A 17,368-nucleotide genomic window follows, 5' to 3' on the forward strand; every position below is an offset into this window, starting at 1 on the left:
GTAGTATGATTACTTTTTGACTAACACCACTTTTCTATAGTACTCTATATACACGTGTAAGACAACTTTATCTTCTCCAAATTCCTTTATATTACTAACATTAACAAAGTGAACATAGAATTCGAAAAAGATCAAATATATAAATTAATATTAATAATATGTTAATGATAAAACAATTAAAAAATGTGTCGTGATTACACATGCAAACTCTATCAAAATTTACATCTTATAGACTATTTTATTTTCATATCACATCTAATCTTTATTTAGGCTTATAATTCATCTAGTTTCTTCACATGATATTTTGCTTCTTTAGCGTGTAAGCATAATTTAAATTTACCATAATTTTTTTGAATTTTGATTTTCTCTTTTAATTTGAATGAAAAAACAATAAATATATACATATCTCAATTAATTTTAAACCAATACGTACAATATCAATACATTTTAATTGATTACCTAAATAAGTTTTATTTATATATTAATAATTACTTTATAAATTAATTTCAATTAAAATGTGTTTTAAAATATTAAGTAAACCATTATTAAAAATATATATAAAAAATTAAAAGTTTTGGATTTAAAAAAAAATCAAAGTTGACACTTAAGCAATTACTTTATTATAAAAAATAATTTAAAGTCATCAATGTAGTTAACTTTTTCATAGTGAACTTGTCATTCCAATAACGATTTATCTAAATCCTTATTATTTTAAAATTAAGCTTAAATTAGTTTTAAGTTCTAAATACATTATTAATTTTTTATTTTGAATACTCAATAAATTATTTTTTGAATTAAGTGATTAATGAATTAGAAAATTTTGATTTAAATATCTGAAAAAAGTATTTGCTTATATTTTATCTCTTATCTTTTAATTTATCTTTAAAATATTTTATCTCTGAAGTTTTTTTTATATAGTGACAACCAATATATTTTTATGGTATGATGAGATACGCTATGAATACAAATAATAAAAATAACACATACTTTTTAACAGGATCATATTTCAATTTGACTAACATGTAAACACTAACAAAAAATAATTAGAAAAATAAGTTCAATTTATAACTTAATACTTGAAATAAAAGTTATTCATATATATTAATCACCTTATACTTATTTCAGCTATAAAATTATCCATTTTAATAATTATGAACCAAAATTGCACCACTCTGTTCAAAGAAACCCCTCAAAAGGGGACTTCACCTTAGACAAAGCCTAGTTTAGCGGCTGTGGTATTTCGACAAAATTCAGTAGAATGGGGTCACGACGACGACGTTTGGTCTCAGTATTATTAACACGTTCCTTTACCAACGTTCAATCTCTAGTCAACAATTGTTGACTAATTGTGAATTGAAGTCTGAGTTTGCGGTTTCAGTGTAAGATCCCAGTCTGTTGGACCTCTGATTCCGATTCTGATTCCATGTTAGGGTTTTAAAGGACACAGTTCCAGCTTCCTCATTCCCATGGAATTGAAAAAGGGAAAGCTTGTCAGGTATCTTAATTTGTTACGACTCCTTCGATTGGTTGCTAGAGCTTCAAGCTTTCAATGCGTGAATTTTAACTAAAAAAAATTTATTTTTTTTATTTGGGCCTTGCTCTGTACTATTCAAACTCGTTCCTTCACTTTAAATGAATAAAATTTTGTTTCTTAAACAATTTTAATTTTCTGAATTTCTTTTCATTTGAGAACATTGTGATGTATGATCTAAGAATTTTACGTTTTAGGTTCTACTCGGATGGCAAAAAGCAGAAAAAACCACTGTGGGGAGCAACTGAGTCTCCAGGGCTTAAGCCTAGCAATTTGCTGCCATTGGGCAAGAATAGAATTGGTGAAACATTTAGAATTAGCGGATCCAAGGTATTCCCGGAGGACCACGAGCCGTGGCGCAAAAGAATACTTGACCCTGGTAGTGAGATTGTGTTGAAATGGAACCGGGTCTTCATAGTTTCATGCTTGGTGGCTCTTTTTGTTGATCCGTTGTACTTTTATTTGCCTAGTGTGATAGAAAATACAGGGTCTTCATGTGTAAGGACAGACTTAACATTGCGCATTGTTGTGACCTTTCTGCGCACTATTGCTGACCTCTTCTACCTGTTGCACCTGATAATTAAGTTCAGGACAGCATATGTGGCACCAAGCTCACGGGTATTTGGCAGGGGGGAGCTTGTCATGGACCCAAAGAAGATTGCAAGAAGATATATCAGATCTGATTTCTTCATTGATTTTATTGCCACACTCCCTCTACCTCAGGTGTGTTTTTCTAGTGTGGCACTACTTGATCTTTTACATCATATAACTTTACTGCAAACTTCTCTGGTTGTTGATTTTGATTTGTGCCATAAAAATAGTGATAAAGATAATCTAGAAAAATATTTAGTCGGAAAAATTATCTTTACGGTAAATGTACGAGATTTTGAGTTCATTGTAAATTTCTAATTTTGGGCATGGTACGATAACCACTATATTATAATAATGTAATAAATAAAGCTAACTGTATTGGAGATTCTCCCTTTTCCATTCTGGGCCAACATACAGAACTAAGGTCATGAATCAATTAAGCAGGTTTGTCACTAAAAGGGTTCTTTCTTATCTTCCACCACTTGACCACTTTAGGTGGCCCATTTTTTGTAATGTAAGATCTAGATTCTTATATTATTGCTTTAAGTGATGCATATACACCGCCAAAATGAAATTTAATGGAAAGAGTCTAAAACATGGTATACTAATATGTCCAATTTGAGGGCAGTCCGTGATATTGCAAATACTTAAGTTATGCAAACATAGCAGTTTAGTTGGTTTACATTTTTGAAGTATTTTGCAGGTGAGGTATGTAGATAGCTGATTAAACTTTTTTCTCTTTCAGATGGTCATCTGGTTTATTATCCCAGCAACAAGAAGCCCTCAAACTGATCACAAGAATAATGCGCTTGCATTGATTGTTTTGCTCCAGTATGTTCCAAGATTATATTTGATTTTTCCATTAAGTTCTCAAATAATCAAAGCAACAGGAGTGGTTACAAAGACTGCTTGGGCAGGAGCTGCATATAACTTGCTACTGTATATGTTAGCTAGCCATGTATGACGTTTTGATTGGTTTTATGATTCTATTTTTAAATTCTCTCTCTCTCAAACACACATATCCACCCACCTACACATATGAACTCTTTGAAGTCTGAATCTTATTGACTCAAGTCTAGTTTTCTGTTAAAAGAAATTAACAGTATATGCTTCTATTTTTGTTATTGCAGGTTTTAGGGGCATCTTGGTATCTTCTATCTGTGGACCGATACACTACTTGTTTGAAATCCTTTTGCAAAAAGGAACAAAATCCTGAAAATTGCTTTGGCTACCTGGACTGCAGTTCTTTAAATGCTGAGCTGCGCAAGATATGGGCGAATAGTACAAATGTGTTTAGCAGCTGTGATCCCAGTAATAATGATATTAATTTCAAGTTTGGAATATTTGAAAATGCAGTAAAGAAACATGTTGTTTCTTCAGTCTTCATTCCAAAATACCTTTATTGTTTATGGTGGGGATTGCAGCAATTAAGGTATGACTTGTATTTCCATGAGTACTGAAAATTGATTTTATAATTGGTGCATATGATTAATTAATGTTTTGTTGAAATAGTTCACCTTGAGATTTACCTCATCTCAAGATGATGCTGACTGCAATGCTGATGTAAAAATTATAAGGTTTAAGATGGAGGAGAGAAAAGAGGTTGTCAATGCTCTAAAAAATGTTAAATTATTTCATATTCATATTAGACGTGTTTTATAATCCAAATCTCTAAATAACTTTTATAGTAATAATCTAGTTTAGGTATTGATGTAGCTCCATGATATGGTTCTAGGCCAACTGGTAAAGGATATACTGAATGAATAGGTCCATATACTGGACCAGTAACTAAAAGTGCTCACAATATGGAATGTCCATTCTGTGAAGGAATACGAATGGCCCTGGAATGAGTTAGTTAGATGAGGTTGCAGGTAAATGGCACGTGATAGCAAATGAGTATTTAGGAGTGGGGGAAATGAACATTGTGGTTTGTTTGGCAGGCATATAGCTGGGTAGAGAATATTTTTTTGGAGTTGCTTAGGCTTTGATCTTTCTTTCATCACTATAAAAGCTCATTGAGCTCTCCTTTTAGTCTAATAAACTCTATGAAACTGAATTCTATTGTCAATTTCTGTCACACCACCAATGTTGTCAAACTTGAGGATCGTAAGAGGATTGGAAAGGGAGATAACAAATCATAACTCGACTTGTAAGAGTTATGAGTATACGAAGAATTATATTCGTAGACTTGGGCATGCACTAAAAATAATATAGATGACAAAAATAACTTATAACAAGTCCTAAGTAGTAATATCCAATACATAAAACAACTCAAAATAGATTAAAAATTGATAAAAGTACTCAAATAAATCGGATAATAAATTGACAGATGTTAAATAAAAACAAACTATCCAAGGAAATCATTCATATTAAAACACAGAATAGTCATCCTGCTCCACATTATCTTCATTTTCATTAGTGTCATCTCCATGACCTTCATCATTATTAGCAATTGGAGGAACCTCCAAATTATCCATAGGTGCAACATCGCCACCACCAACATCTGCATCTTCTCCTCCATAGTCCATTGATCATCATAAGCAAGATCATCAAATTTATAGTAATTTGTTTTGCTAACATCCTTCTTGTTCAATCTTGATTTAGTCATCACAAACGCCACATCATTCATGGACTTTTTCCGTAAACAATTTCTCTTCTTGGTGTGAACCAAAATAATTATAAAATTAAGTAACACATCATACTAGCCTACTAGATGGTATAGGTAAATAATTATAAAATCAATTCCATAAATTTAAATTCATATCCTCTGAAAAGCACTCCAATTATGCTCACAATCAGATGAACTACAAGCCCACCATTCTGCTGGAGTTTTGATTTTGAGTGCATTTTGAGCAATTAGACTACCAAAATATCAAAATATGCTCTTGAAACTCCCAATCTGAGCATCAATCTTACCGATCTCATCAATGTCTCCCACCAACATGTCTAAACCGTCATACATTCCTTGCTTCACTTCATAATTAGCTTTAAACTCAACATTATGGTGCAACATGGGATAATATCCTCCAACATGCAATGGCCTATGCAATTGATTGTCTCACATTTGATTTTGTATCTTCTCTTTAGTAATATCCATTTCTTCATAAATAAATCACATGGTTGGTTTCTCATGTGAATCCACCATGCGCAAGGGAAGAGCATCCCTCATGGAATAAAAAATATTTTTTCCAAACTCCCTTATCTAATATCAAATTTTCCAAAAGCCTTCCATCTCTAGTCTTTACAAATTGTCTAGATTGTCACACGTTGGATGTGAACATCCTAATAAGCGATCATTTATTTTCATTCAAGCATCCCAAAGTCAAATAAGAACTGACAAAATGAGCATTGACTAGTCTTATCAAAGTTGCCCTTTGTTAAATTTGTGCAACGAGGAAATTAGATCAGTTCTTGAATAGATGTAGTAGGTTGGTTGTGATTTTCTTGCCATTCGCTATTGTCTCATGGTGGAGTGGTATTTTCTTCCCAAAATATTCCAACATTCAATCAATATAACGGGAAGCGCAAGACATCCAATTTTGTCTCTTTTGCATTATCAAGTCTCTAGTTTCCTTGTAGTTTGTTGCATTATCAGTTAGAATTTGGTTTACATTCTCTTGCAAATTTTGTTAGTTGTCTTACATATCTCAGAAGCATCAATAAATTTCAAAAAGACCATCCCTGGACCATTTGCCAGGAAATTAAGTATTGTCCTTCTCCTTCTACCAGTTCATGAATCTGTCATTATTGTGCATCCATATTTTTCCAAAACCATTTATGTTCTTCCAAAATCTAATTGGTCTTTTCAACCTGTTGCTTTAAATATTTCACCCTAATTTCATGGTATGTTAGTGGCTTAAATCTGACACCATGTTTGGCGACCAACTCAAGGATCCTCTTAAACTCTACACTCTTTGCTACATTAAATGGAATACCATTGTTGTAGAAAAATAGAGCAATTTCTTGGCATGCATCCCCTCTCTCGCTTCTCTTGAAAATAACATTGATAGGAGTTTGACTACCCATTTTCTCGAAAATACTTGATGAGTCATTACTCTCTTCTTCTTGCCTTAGTCTTTCTCCAGCATTTTTCAGAATCACCCATACTACGACTCCCCCATTCAAATTCTTTGCATCTTGATTTTTCAATAAAATTTTGGTGCAGCTGATAAACCACATCCAACATTAAGTTTTTAACATCTTTAGGAACTGTTATACATCCTCCTACATCTTTTTAAGTTCCTATTAGATGACGCTTCAATCAATAAATTCCACATGTTAATACTTTCTCACAATATTTACATTTCACATTTCTTGCTTTCCCACCAATTGAAACACAATGACTCCATGTATTCCTTGCTCCAAATCCATTTCCTCTTTTAGGAGCAAGACTTGAACCACCTTCAGCTAATGCCATTTTTCCCCTTCAGATTCTAAACAGAATAGAGAACTCCAACAAGAATGGAAGAAGCGAGTAGAACAACAAAAGAAGCAAGCGGACTAACAAAAAAAATGATGAAAACAAATAGCGAGTAGAAGAGAGAGCAACCAAAATAGCGATTGTGAAGGCAATGCCAGTGACTTTGAAGGCAACACCAACAACAATGGTCGTGACTCGTGATTGTTGCGATGCCGAGAACAATGAAGTTTTGTGTGAATGCTTCAATGGTTGTCAGTGATGGCAACTTTCATAAACAAAAATAATGTCAACGTCAAGAGGTGAGTTTGTCGTCGACTTGTGGGTCTCCTTCATTTCGGAATTGCAATGGGAACCCTAGCAGAACATAAGGGACATGTGTTGGACTTTATTTTTTCAGTCGGGTCAGGTCTTTTTTTTTGCCCACAATAGGCTGTTGAACCATAGCTTCACAAGAGGAAGGATCAACGCAGCGCACAATCCCTTGACTCAATGAGTATCAGTGCAATCTAGTAGTGATCCAAGCCTCACCCGATTCACCATCCACACCAGCTTGTGGCATTCTCCGTACTTGTAGGGTTGTGTGAGTTTGCGAGTTGATTTTAGTTACACTACACACCACAAGTGCAAGTCAAGCTTTATAGGTTATTTTTAGCCCAACCTTTGTTTTTTTTTCCACTTAAAAGGCACTTTAAACTTAAAAGCTTGAAATAAGAGCCTTAAGAATAAAGTAGCTGTATGACAGTTTTCATTTTTTTAGCTTAAAAGCTTTAAATCTAATGCCTACTATTTATTTTTTTAACTTTGATTTTATTTAAAACTAGTAAAGTCAAACTGTTTTAAAATTTATAAAATAAGTAATCCACACGTAATATTTTAACAACACTGCACACTACAAGTAGAAGTCAAGCTTTATAGGATGTATTTTTAGTTCAACTTTTTTCTCTCTTAAAATCCACTTTAAACTTAAAAAAATAAAGTAGAAGCTGTTTGGAAGTTTTCATTTTTTTAGCTTAAAAGCTCCTTTAAAGCTAAAGGCTACCTTTTTAAAAAAAACTTTGATATTATTTAAAAGTTGTAAAGTCAAACTATTTTCAAAAGTATAAAATAAGTACTCCACATATAATATTTTCCCTTGCCCTTCCTCAACTAGTGTGATTTCTCTATCTCTCAACATGGAAGATAGGATTGCTAAGCTTAACTCAACCTTATAAAACCGGCTTATAAGGTGAGGTTTGCATCCACTTATATACTATGAAATTTCCTTATCTCTAGTTGATGTAAGATCTCCTACACCCCCTTCACATCGAGACTCGCCAATGCATGCATGTGACTATATATTATGGGTGGTCGATAACGGCTTAATAGTGGGTGACCTGATAAGTCCAACAAACTCTCACTAGGATAGACTCTAAATGACTCTATACCATATTAAGGCCTTACCCATCCTATCTTATGATTGAGGCCTTACCCATCCTTACAAATTTGGCATATAAGATGATAGAAGCCTAAGCTTTTAAGCTCTTATAAGACACTATTTCTTTATAAGCCTAAACTTTCTTGATAAGATGTCTAAGATCTTCTCAGATGTCTAGGTCTAACATTTAAGTTAGTAAAGGGATGAAAAATGCTCTTATATGTAATGTATACGAATAAAATAACTATAATTGTATGTAGCACTGGGAGGGAGTTTGTTATGTCTTAATTTTAATATTTTAGAGATAAATGATATTGTTTTTTATGCTAATTTCTTAATTCTTTTGGCTTTGTTGCAGTTCTTATGGACAGAACCTAGATACTAGCACGTTTATTGGAGAAACATCATTCGCTATTGTCATTGCCATCTTAGGTCTTGTATTATTTTCCCATTTGATTGGGAACATGCAGGTATTTGCATATAATTTGTTTTCCGTGTACAAACAATTAATGTCTAAATTATCAAGAATTTAAAACAAATTTCACCTGTCACCTATTTCAGGTATAGAGTGGAAAAGAATTAAAATTTTCTTGATTTGTTAGGATTTTTGCAAACATTGTTTTTTTTAACAAAGAGGGATATGTTGTGCTACGAAACACAAGGCCAAATAATCTGTGTTAGACTTTATTAGAATAATTTGCAATCTACTATAGACTAATATAATGTGCAGTGTCTAGTTTTTGTTTGTTTGTTTAATTTGATTCCGCATTGAGGTTGTTTCTTTGGCTAGACATATTTGCAATCTATTACTATACGACTTGAGGAGTGGAGGCTTAAGCGAAGAGACACAGAAGAGTGGATGAGGCATCGGCAACTCCCTGAAGATTTGAGAAGTCGTGTTAGAAGATTTGTTCAATATAAATGGCTTGCTACTCGCGGAGTTGACGAGGAAACCATTCTACGTGCACTACCTGCTGATCTTAGCCGTGATATTCAAAGGCACCTGTGCTTAGACCTTGTTAGAAGAGTATGATTTCTGCTGACTGTTTTAGTTTCTACAAATCTTTCTGTGCTCATGTCCACAGTTTGAAGCATATTATAGACCATTGTTGATTGTTTCTTCTAGTTCTATCACAAGATCGTATTTTATGATTACCTTTAGTAGAAGCTGTGATGCGTAAATTTTTCACAAAAGGCTTTACTGTCTTGAAGATTTGCATTAGGTACATCGTTAGTTCGAATTATCTTGTGTCAGAGTTTGTCATTAGCAAGTAGGCTTCTTATTATAGAATAGAATAGAAGTTGGATTGAGAGATTGATTCTCATCGATGCCAATGAACGCAAAATGTTAATAAGTATAAACATTTACTCTATTATAAAGCATTTAAACAAATTCCTTTGTTTTCAGGTTCCCTTCTTCTCACAGATGGATGATCAGCTTCTGGATGCAATATGTGAGCGGCTGGTATCGTCTCTGAGCACTCAAGGCACCTACATTGTTCGTGAGGGTGACCCCGTCAGTGAAATGCTTTTTATCATTAGAGGTAGACTGGATAGTTGTACTACAAATGGTGGCCGGACTGGTTTCTTCAACTCAATCATATTGAGACCTGGAGATTTTTGTGGCGAGGAACTACTTTCTTGGGCATTACTCCCAAAATCAACCATTAATTTGCCTTCTTCAACCAGAACAGTTAAAGCCCTTAGTGAGGTTGAGGCTTTTGCTCTTCGGGCTGAAGACCTCAAGTTTGTTGCCAATCAATTTAGGCGGCTTCACAGTAAGAAACTGCAGCACACTTTTCGATTTTATTCCCACCATTGGAGGACTTGGGCAGCCTGCTTTATACAGGCTGCTTGGCGGCGATACAAGAAAAGGATATCTATGAAAGACATCGGTTTGAGGGAATCCATTCCTTTAGATGAGACAGTAGCTAGCGAGAGAGAACATGAGGACTATTCTGCCAGTTCAAAGACAGCTCAGGCTAAATTGAACCTTGGGGCAACAATTCTTGCTTCCAGATTTGCTGCTAATACACGAAGAGGAGCCTTGAAGATTAAAGATGACATGCCTAAGTTACCCAAGCCCGAAGAACCCGACTTTTCCACTGAAGCCGATGAGGATTAGTTACACTTAGTGGCATATGTTTTCAGATTCAGTGGCAACCTACATATTTCCGTGTGGATAATGAATCTGTAGGTCACAAATCCGGCATATCCCTCTCTGCATAAAGACCCTTGCTGGTAGATGATGTATTTTAACGAGTAAGATACAAAGGGGGATACAAGGTTATGCTCAGCGAATGGCTGTAATGTATTACTACTATACATGTATAATTATTTATGAAGTATTATTATTATATTAATAATTTTTTGTACTGTTTTTTGTACTGTTTTTTTATGGTATTTTTTGGGTTTTTTTTAACAAAGTTCTTTATTTTTATTATTTATGTTGATTATCAAAGTTGTACTTTTATTAAATAATTTTATTTAATAATTTTAGATTTTGTCTAAGAAAGACAAAGTTTTTAATAATTCAATTGACATTAATAAAAATATATAAATACCTTTTTCAAATTAATAATTTATTGTATAATTCATGTTAAGTTTCCATTTAATTATCAATATTATTTCATTTTATTCATTAATTTGTCAATACTATAATTTATATTTTGTTCATAAAATCATATGGAATGAAAATCAAAGCCAATAAATTTGTTATTTTTTTTTTTGATTTAATTTATGATTTAAAAAAATACTATGAATTAGTTTCAAAAAGTTTTACAAAGAAATGAAGAAGGTAAACATTGTAAAATATAAGATACACCACATTTTAAAGTTAAAATAACAAAGAAAACAAATACAAATTACATAGAAATTACATTAAATTTAAATTGTACACTATTAAATAATAAATTTCTTATTAAATAATAAATTGCTAAAAGACATGTAATTAATCCTATTTCTATAAGCAACACTTTAATAATTTTAATAATTTGTCTTTTTCATCGAAGAAATACACATGCACGTTTACTTCTGCTTATTTACAAATAGAATATTTTACTAAGTTATATAATATATTATTAATTACTAAGGTCAGAAAAATGAAGTGATATTATAAGATCCAACTTTGAAAAAATGTTGTGAAATGACACTTAGTAGTAAGACTTAATGAATGTAATAATGAATACATAGGGAGTGACAAACAATAAACCATTATTACACGTAATTAGTTATGGAAACATAAACAGATTCCAACAAAATAAACTTTCAAATTTGGATCAAATGAACAAATTAGATGAAGATAAAAGGAACATTAGATTGCAAAAAACAAACCGTTAATGAGATGAACTTAATGAACAGAAAAGATAAATGTAAGAAACATTAAACAGATAAGAAAACAAACTGCAGAAAACGAAAAGAATGAAATGAACAAAATGGGCAGAAAAGGTAAATGCAAGAAACACTAAAAAGAAAACAAACTGCAAAAAATGAAAAGAATGAGATGAACAAAATGGACAAAAAAGCTAAATGCAAGAAACACTGAACAAAATAGAAAAAAATGCAAAAAATGAAAAGAACAATGGACAAAAACAATAAACACAAGAAACATTGATCAGAAAAGAAAAAAAACAAGTAACTTTGATCAGAAAACCCAAAAAAGCAAGCAACTAAGAACAACTCAAAACGTAAGAAACATAGAACCATAAACATAAATAAAACGATAGAAAATGCACCACAAAATGAAAATTAATGATAAAAGAATCACCTTTTATGTTCGGAGCATATCAAAGTTTGAAACTTTAATGAGAAACTCCAAGAACAGCGAAAAACATAAGAAACATAAAACGACAAACATAAATAAAACGACAAAAAATGCACCAAAAAATTGAAAATGATAAAAGTCTCACCTTTTATGTTCGGAGCAGTTCAAAGTTCAAAACTTTAATGAAAAACCCCAAGAACAACGAAAAGCATAAGAAACATAGAATCACGAACATAAATAAAATGACAGAAAATGCCCAAAAAAATTGAAAGAAATGATAAAAGTCTCACATTTTGTGTTCGGAGCAAATCAAAGTTCGAAACTTTAATGAGAAACCCTAAGAATAGCGAAGAACATAAGAAACATAAATAAAACGGCAGAAAATGCACCAAAAAATTGAAAGAAATGATAAAAGTCTCACATTTTATGTTCGGAGCAGATCAAAGTTTGAAACTTTAATGAGAAACCCCAAAAACAACGAAAAGCATAAGAAACATAGAATAAAAATCATCATTTGCGAATAAAAAATACATCAAAACCCAACAAAAATGAAAAGAAATGATTAAAGAATCACCTGTTCTTCGACAAATGAAAAGAGGAAATGAGATATGAATGGGTCTTTGCACCTATATATTCTCAAAAACCAATCTTGATAACCATTTCAAAATTTTAAAATTCAAAAATCACGCCAAGTGAAAAATACCTTAAAGAAGAGATTTGTAGTGGTGGTAAGGCAATGAGCAAAAGGTGTGCAATTGCTAAATCGGTGAAAGAGAAGGGGAAAGTAGAAGAGAGAAAGCTTAGAGTTTTGGAGGGAATAGAGAAAGTAAGGGTTTAGTGTGGGGAGGGAATGAAGAGAGTGAGAGAAGTGGTGTGCAGAGAGTCGGAGAGAGAAGGAATGTAGAGGGTCAGAGTGAAAAGGTGAATATGGGATGGGAGACGTGGTTAATTTTTTATGCGCCACGTGTCGTGCATTTAGAGAATCATGATGATGTACCCTGAGAGTGACACCCGAAAACAATTCCCTTAGTGGTAAAAAATGTTTTTGAATTTTTTTTTTCCAAAAATTTAAGGTTGTGACACTTGTCTAAACATATTTGTGCTCCCTCAATTGTTATATATATAGATTGTGCAAAGTAATGATCAAACCCTGTTTGATGGTTCTAATAGTTAAAAGGGTGAAAAAGGGGCAGGGTGAAAACGTTGTTTTATTGCATTTTGAATGCTACTCGTAGACCTTAATTTGACGACAACCTGATTGCGTGCTAATAGAATGCCAAGAATAAGTGCTAATAGAATGCCAAGAATAACGTTAATTAATTGCTATAACCAGTTGTTACATGCTACACAAAACCACCAAAGCGGATTGATTTTTCGAGCAATCATTTCAACTACAAATAAAGCAAATCGCCGCTCTACATTATTTACAGGCCGATACAAAATGTGAAGTTACACTGCAGTACAGCGGGAGGCTTTTAGCAGCATTTCCTCGGGAGAATTATGTAGCAGCATTTGTCTAGTTTTGTAAATAATCTTTTTGACGGTCAATATTTATCAACATCATAGAACTCTATGTTCTTGTACTTTTGGGATATAATCTCAGCTTGAACTTTTCTTGCCGTGTCTGTTGCACAACCAACAAGAATAAGAACAGATGTTCCTGCAAATCCCCGAAATGCAGTCAAGTGAGTGATCTGTTCTACAACTGCTGGACCAGCAGCCAAGATAGCCAAAAATGTTGAACCCAGAACTGAAATTCTACCAAGAACCTGCACCAAGGGAGAAAACCAATGAAGTCACTTATTTTGAGTTCAAGCTAGAATGTTGATTGAATTTTCAAAACCTCAATTCACAACAAGATATCACAATCCTGACAGTTTTGAACTTTCATCAAATCAGCAAAACTTGAAACCTAAAGGCATACTAGCGTATATTGGTATATAATATATTTTTAAGAGAACAAAGACAGGTTATAATCAGAAGGAAATCATGGAATGCAAAACTAGAAAAGGAAGAAATTACAGTTTTGATAAATGTAGCTGTACTTCTGCCTGGTCTGACAAGTGGAATTGAAGCACCTTGTCGTTTCAGTTGTTCACTCACATCATCAGGGTCCAGTTGTAGGAAAGTGTAATAATAGTTGAAGAAGGCTATCAAAAGTATGTTAAATGGAAGGTAGAAGGAACCTACAACAAATATCCAGTTAAGTAAAAAACATCAATTTATAAAGAAACAACTTTTAAGGACAAAAAAGCATAATTGAAATTCATTTCAACAATGTATGGCAACAACAATGCCAGTGTTTGCATTATATATTTGTCAAATACACAAGATCAACACGGAATGTCAGGGCAAGGCATTTCAGGCAACAGTCTTAATATAAATCTAGTGCAGTGACAGGAGAACAGTGATTAAGAGAGTATATGTGGTGGCTTATAGAGGGGAAATACAGCTGTAAGTAGGAGTAAAAGGGGTGGTACTTAGACAGTTAAAAGGGGTGTTAGGAGAGGAGAGGTCTCTCGAATACCTCATTTATTTCATGGTTACACTGAGCAATAGACACTTTAACAAAGGCTCATTGCCTTATTTTTTCTTCTAAATCTTTCCATTCTATCTGTTGAAAACTATCATGCAGAAACGGCGAATTACCTCCTGGATTTAATGCCACTGCAGCCTTCTTTAAAGCAGTTAAACCAGTGAAGCGTGCTAAAGTACCAGGAAGAGCTAATGACGACGTAGAAAAGATGATAGGCATTACTCCAGAACTATTAACCTGACAGTAGAAGATTTACATGCTCAAATTTGAAGTTTGATTTAATAAATTACATGAATAGTTAATACATGAAAATAAATAGATGGAAGAGACAACTTTAACAAAAGATAAAACTAGAAATTGGTGAAGTGGAGAGAGGACCTTAAATGGTAGGTAAGCAGACTTTTCAACTCCAGTGCTTCTGCTGGTGTATCTAGAAGCATAGTTAATAGGGATTTTTCTCTCTGCTTCCTGAAAGCCATTGTTTGAGATCAACTTCTCTTTGCTGGCTCAAATAGATATTTTATTATAACAATGAGAATGAGATTTACCTGAACATAAACAATACCAACTACCAAAGAAACGAAGGACACAATAATGGTAGCAAGTCCAACGTAGTTAGCATCATTAAATGCTTGTGCAATTGTCCTACCAAAAGAAGCTGGCAAGTAGGATATAATGTTTGTGAATATCAAAAGAGAGGTGCCATTCCCAAGTTTTAGGTCTGTAATTCGTTCCCCAATGTATGTTGTAAACACAGAGCCAAGAGTCAATAAGATTACAGAAGAAAGAACCCACTCTACAGAAAAGTCATTGACATAGGGACGTAGGTAAAGAACTTGGCCAATTGCCTGTAGTGAAAGGAACATACACAAAAATTCAGAGAAAACTAATTAGTAATATGCACGGCTTAGGATAAGGGAAAAGTTATTAAACAGCATGGATTTTCGGGAAACAATCTCCTTCCAACATATAGTTACATTCCTTTTTAATTTTTTGCAAAAAGTTAGTGCACAACATATATATTATTTTTTGTCTACTGTAGAATTTTCCCAAACAAACTTCACAAATTGCTGACCTGCACAATGGCAAATCCAACTGAAGCATATCGAGTGTACTGTAGAATTTTCTTTCTTCCAGCCTCACCCTCTTTCTTTTGAAGATCTTGCAATTTGGGATATATTTGTGCAAGAAGCTGGAAAACAATCTGTGCATTGATGAAGGGAACAATACCAAGGGAACATACTCCGAGTCTACCAATACCACCACCAGAGAACGAGTCCAAAGTGCTTAATAAACTGTTCTGATCTAAATTTCCAACAAAAGCCTCCCTATTAACTCCACCTAGGGGTATGTAAACTCCGAGCCGTGACAAGGCAAGAAACCCTAAAAGTTTGAGAAACTTCCCTGGAAGTGGACCTTTAAAAAAGTCACCAAAATCTATTGAACTGTCCTCTATTGCAGCTGCAATGTCAAAATAATAATCAAATGAACAATGCTCTATTGCTAGGAGATAAAAAAACACATAATTCAGGTTCAATAAGATACAGAGAAAAATGTCACCTGCCACCCCTTGTGAAGAGTTAGGTTTCCCCTTTTCTGTACTTGAAGTACTCTCAAATGTTTGTGTAAACAGGCACAACAGATTTTCCCAGGTAGAATTCAGAGTAGAAGGTAAATCTGAGTTAATACCCAAGGGATCAAAGTGTGCTTCATCACTGCTGCAGAGTTTGAAACAGCGTGTGTGTGACAAAATAATTACAACCAACAACAAGGCGGAAGAAAATTAAAAGATTGTAGATTTCTCTAAAATTGAGTAGAAGACACAATTGAACTGACCAATAATCACATTCACAATCACTACAGTATTTGGTCCAAGAAACAGCAAATGTCTAATTCATTGAGTGGAGTGGAAAGTTCACATATGCTAGTGACCCCCCACACCACTGGCTTTCTCCACTCCAAAAGTTACAGTAACGAAGAAGCATTACAGATCAAGGGATAAGTTTATGCATGTTGTTAATGGTAAAAGCAATTAGTACTTCTGAACCAAACACAGATAATGACTGAATCCTATCCAAAAGGAAACAAATTAAGGAGCACATATTGTTCAAGTACGTGTTTTGAAGAGTTCCCATTGAAGTAGAAATAATTGGAATGAAAATTGGGTGAAGGGATTCAAACATAATGAGTGCTTGAGCATAAAAACAAAGAACAATGAAAGTGGGTAGAGGAAGTTGCATACCTGGTTGAGAGATACCCAGTATTCAATGAATGGGTGGGTCTTCTTTGGACAGAGAAACTGGCTTGGCAAATGGATGTTTTGAATGGTTTAGAAGGTTTTGGTTTGAAACGATTAAGCCAGAAATTGAGGGGAGAAGAACATGAAGCTTCCCTAACAGTTATCAACATTATTATCCACAAACTCTCTTCACTTCTCCAACGTAGACGGAATCTCGTAACAAAAATAAATATCAACCCCCTTATAAAAAAATTAAATAAAAATGAATAACGAATTTGCTTCTATCAATTTTCCCCTCCAAAAAATGAAAAACCTTATTTATCCCTCAATATTTAAAAAGTCTTTAATGTCTTATTCTTAAATTTGGTAGGACTTGTTTGTTATTAAAAATAATTTTAAAAATTCGTTGGATACTAAATCAGGAACTATTTTACTATTAAGCTATAATATTTAGGGATTAATTTTGTATTGTTTACAAATTTAGGGATTAAATTAATTTTTTTGTTAATAATTAACTTAACATTTTTCAGACATTCAAGAATTAAATTGATTATTTATCTTTAAAAAAACAAAAATATACTTTTGTTTTAATAAGCAATTACTTTAATGGTGAAGGTTACGATGGGAACCCCATATTTCTCATCATGGGAAATATAAGTCTGTCCATTAGATATATTTTTTTCTGTATCTTTTTAAAATGTTATTTGTGGTTGTTATAGAGAAATTATAAAATATAATAATTTTTTTAATTTAACAGAATATCTATAACATTTTCTATTGTAACATTTTTGTCATTGTATCACTTCTCTTGTAATTTTCTGGTCAACAAGTTCAATTATCTAGTTAATTAAATAGTCCATCGAATTTATTTAAC

The 17,368-nt window shown here is 33.1% G+C and overlaps 2 protein-coding genes across 3 annotated transcripts; one reads left to right on the plus strand and one right to left on the minus strand.

The window, feature by feature from the left end:
• Positions 1-1,127: 1,127 nt before the first annotated feature.
• LOC137820294 (cyclic nucleotide-gated ion channel 17) lies at positions 1,128-10,339 on the plus strand. Its single transcript, XM_068624284.2, has 7 exons — positions 1,128-1,495; positions 1,729-2,254; positions 2,868-3,080; positions 3,253-3,554; positions 8,315-8,426; positions 8,747-8,983; positions 9,365-10,339. Exons 1-7 carry the CDS (start codon positions 1,467-1,469, stop codon positions 10,079-10,081), a joined length of 2,136 nt encoding a protein of 711 aa, XP_068480385.1. The 5' UTR covers positions 1,128-1,466; the 3' UTR covers positions 10,082-10,339.
• Positions 10,340-13,017: 2,678 nt separating this feature from the next.
• SCY1 (SECY homolog 1) lies at positions 13,018-16,786 on the minus strand. 2 transcript variants are annotated; one of them, XM_068625180.1, is made up of 8 exons: positions 16,498-16,786; positions 15,816-15,973; positions 15,331-15,716; positions 14,804-15,103; positions 14,634-14,723; positions 14,369-14,492; positions 13,742-13,905; positions 13,018-13,488 (listed from the first exon to the last, which is right to left on the minus strand). In XM_068625180.1, exons 1-8 carry the CDS (start codon positions 16,662-16,664, stop codon positions 13,264-13,266), a joined length of 1,614 nt encoding a protein of 537 aa, XP_068481281.1. In that variant the 5' UTR covers positions 16,665-16,786; the 3' UTR covers positions 13,018-13,263. The 2 variants fall into 2 exon arrangements, with proteins under 2 accessions (XP_068481281.1, XP_068481282.1); XM_068625181.1 differs by having other exon boundaries at positions 15,816-15,970; positions 16,498-16,716.
• Between the last annotated feature and the right edge of the window lie 582 nt (positions 16,787-17,368).

The sequence above is a fragment of the Phaseolus vulgaris genome, chromosome 9 (genome assembly GCF_051622355.1).
Source record: "Phaseolus vulgaris cultivar YP4 chromosome 9, ASM5162235v1, whole genome shotgun sequence".
NCBI classification, from domain to species: domain Eukaryota; kingdom Viridiplantae; phylum Streptophyta; class Magnoliopsida; order Fabales; family Fabaceae; genus Phaseolus; species Phaseolus vulgaris.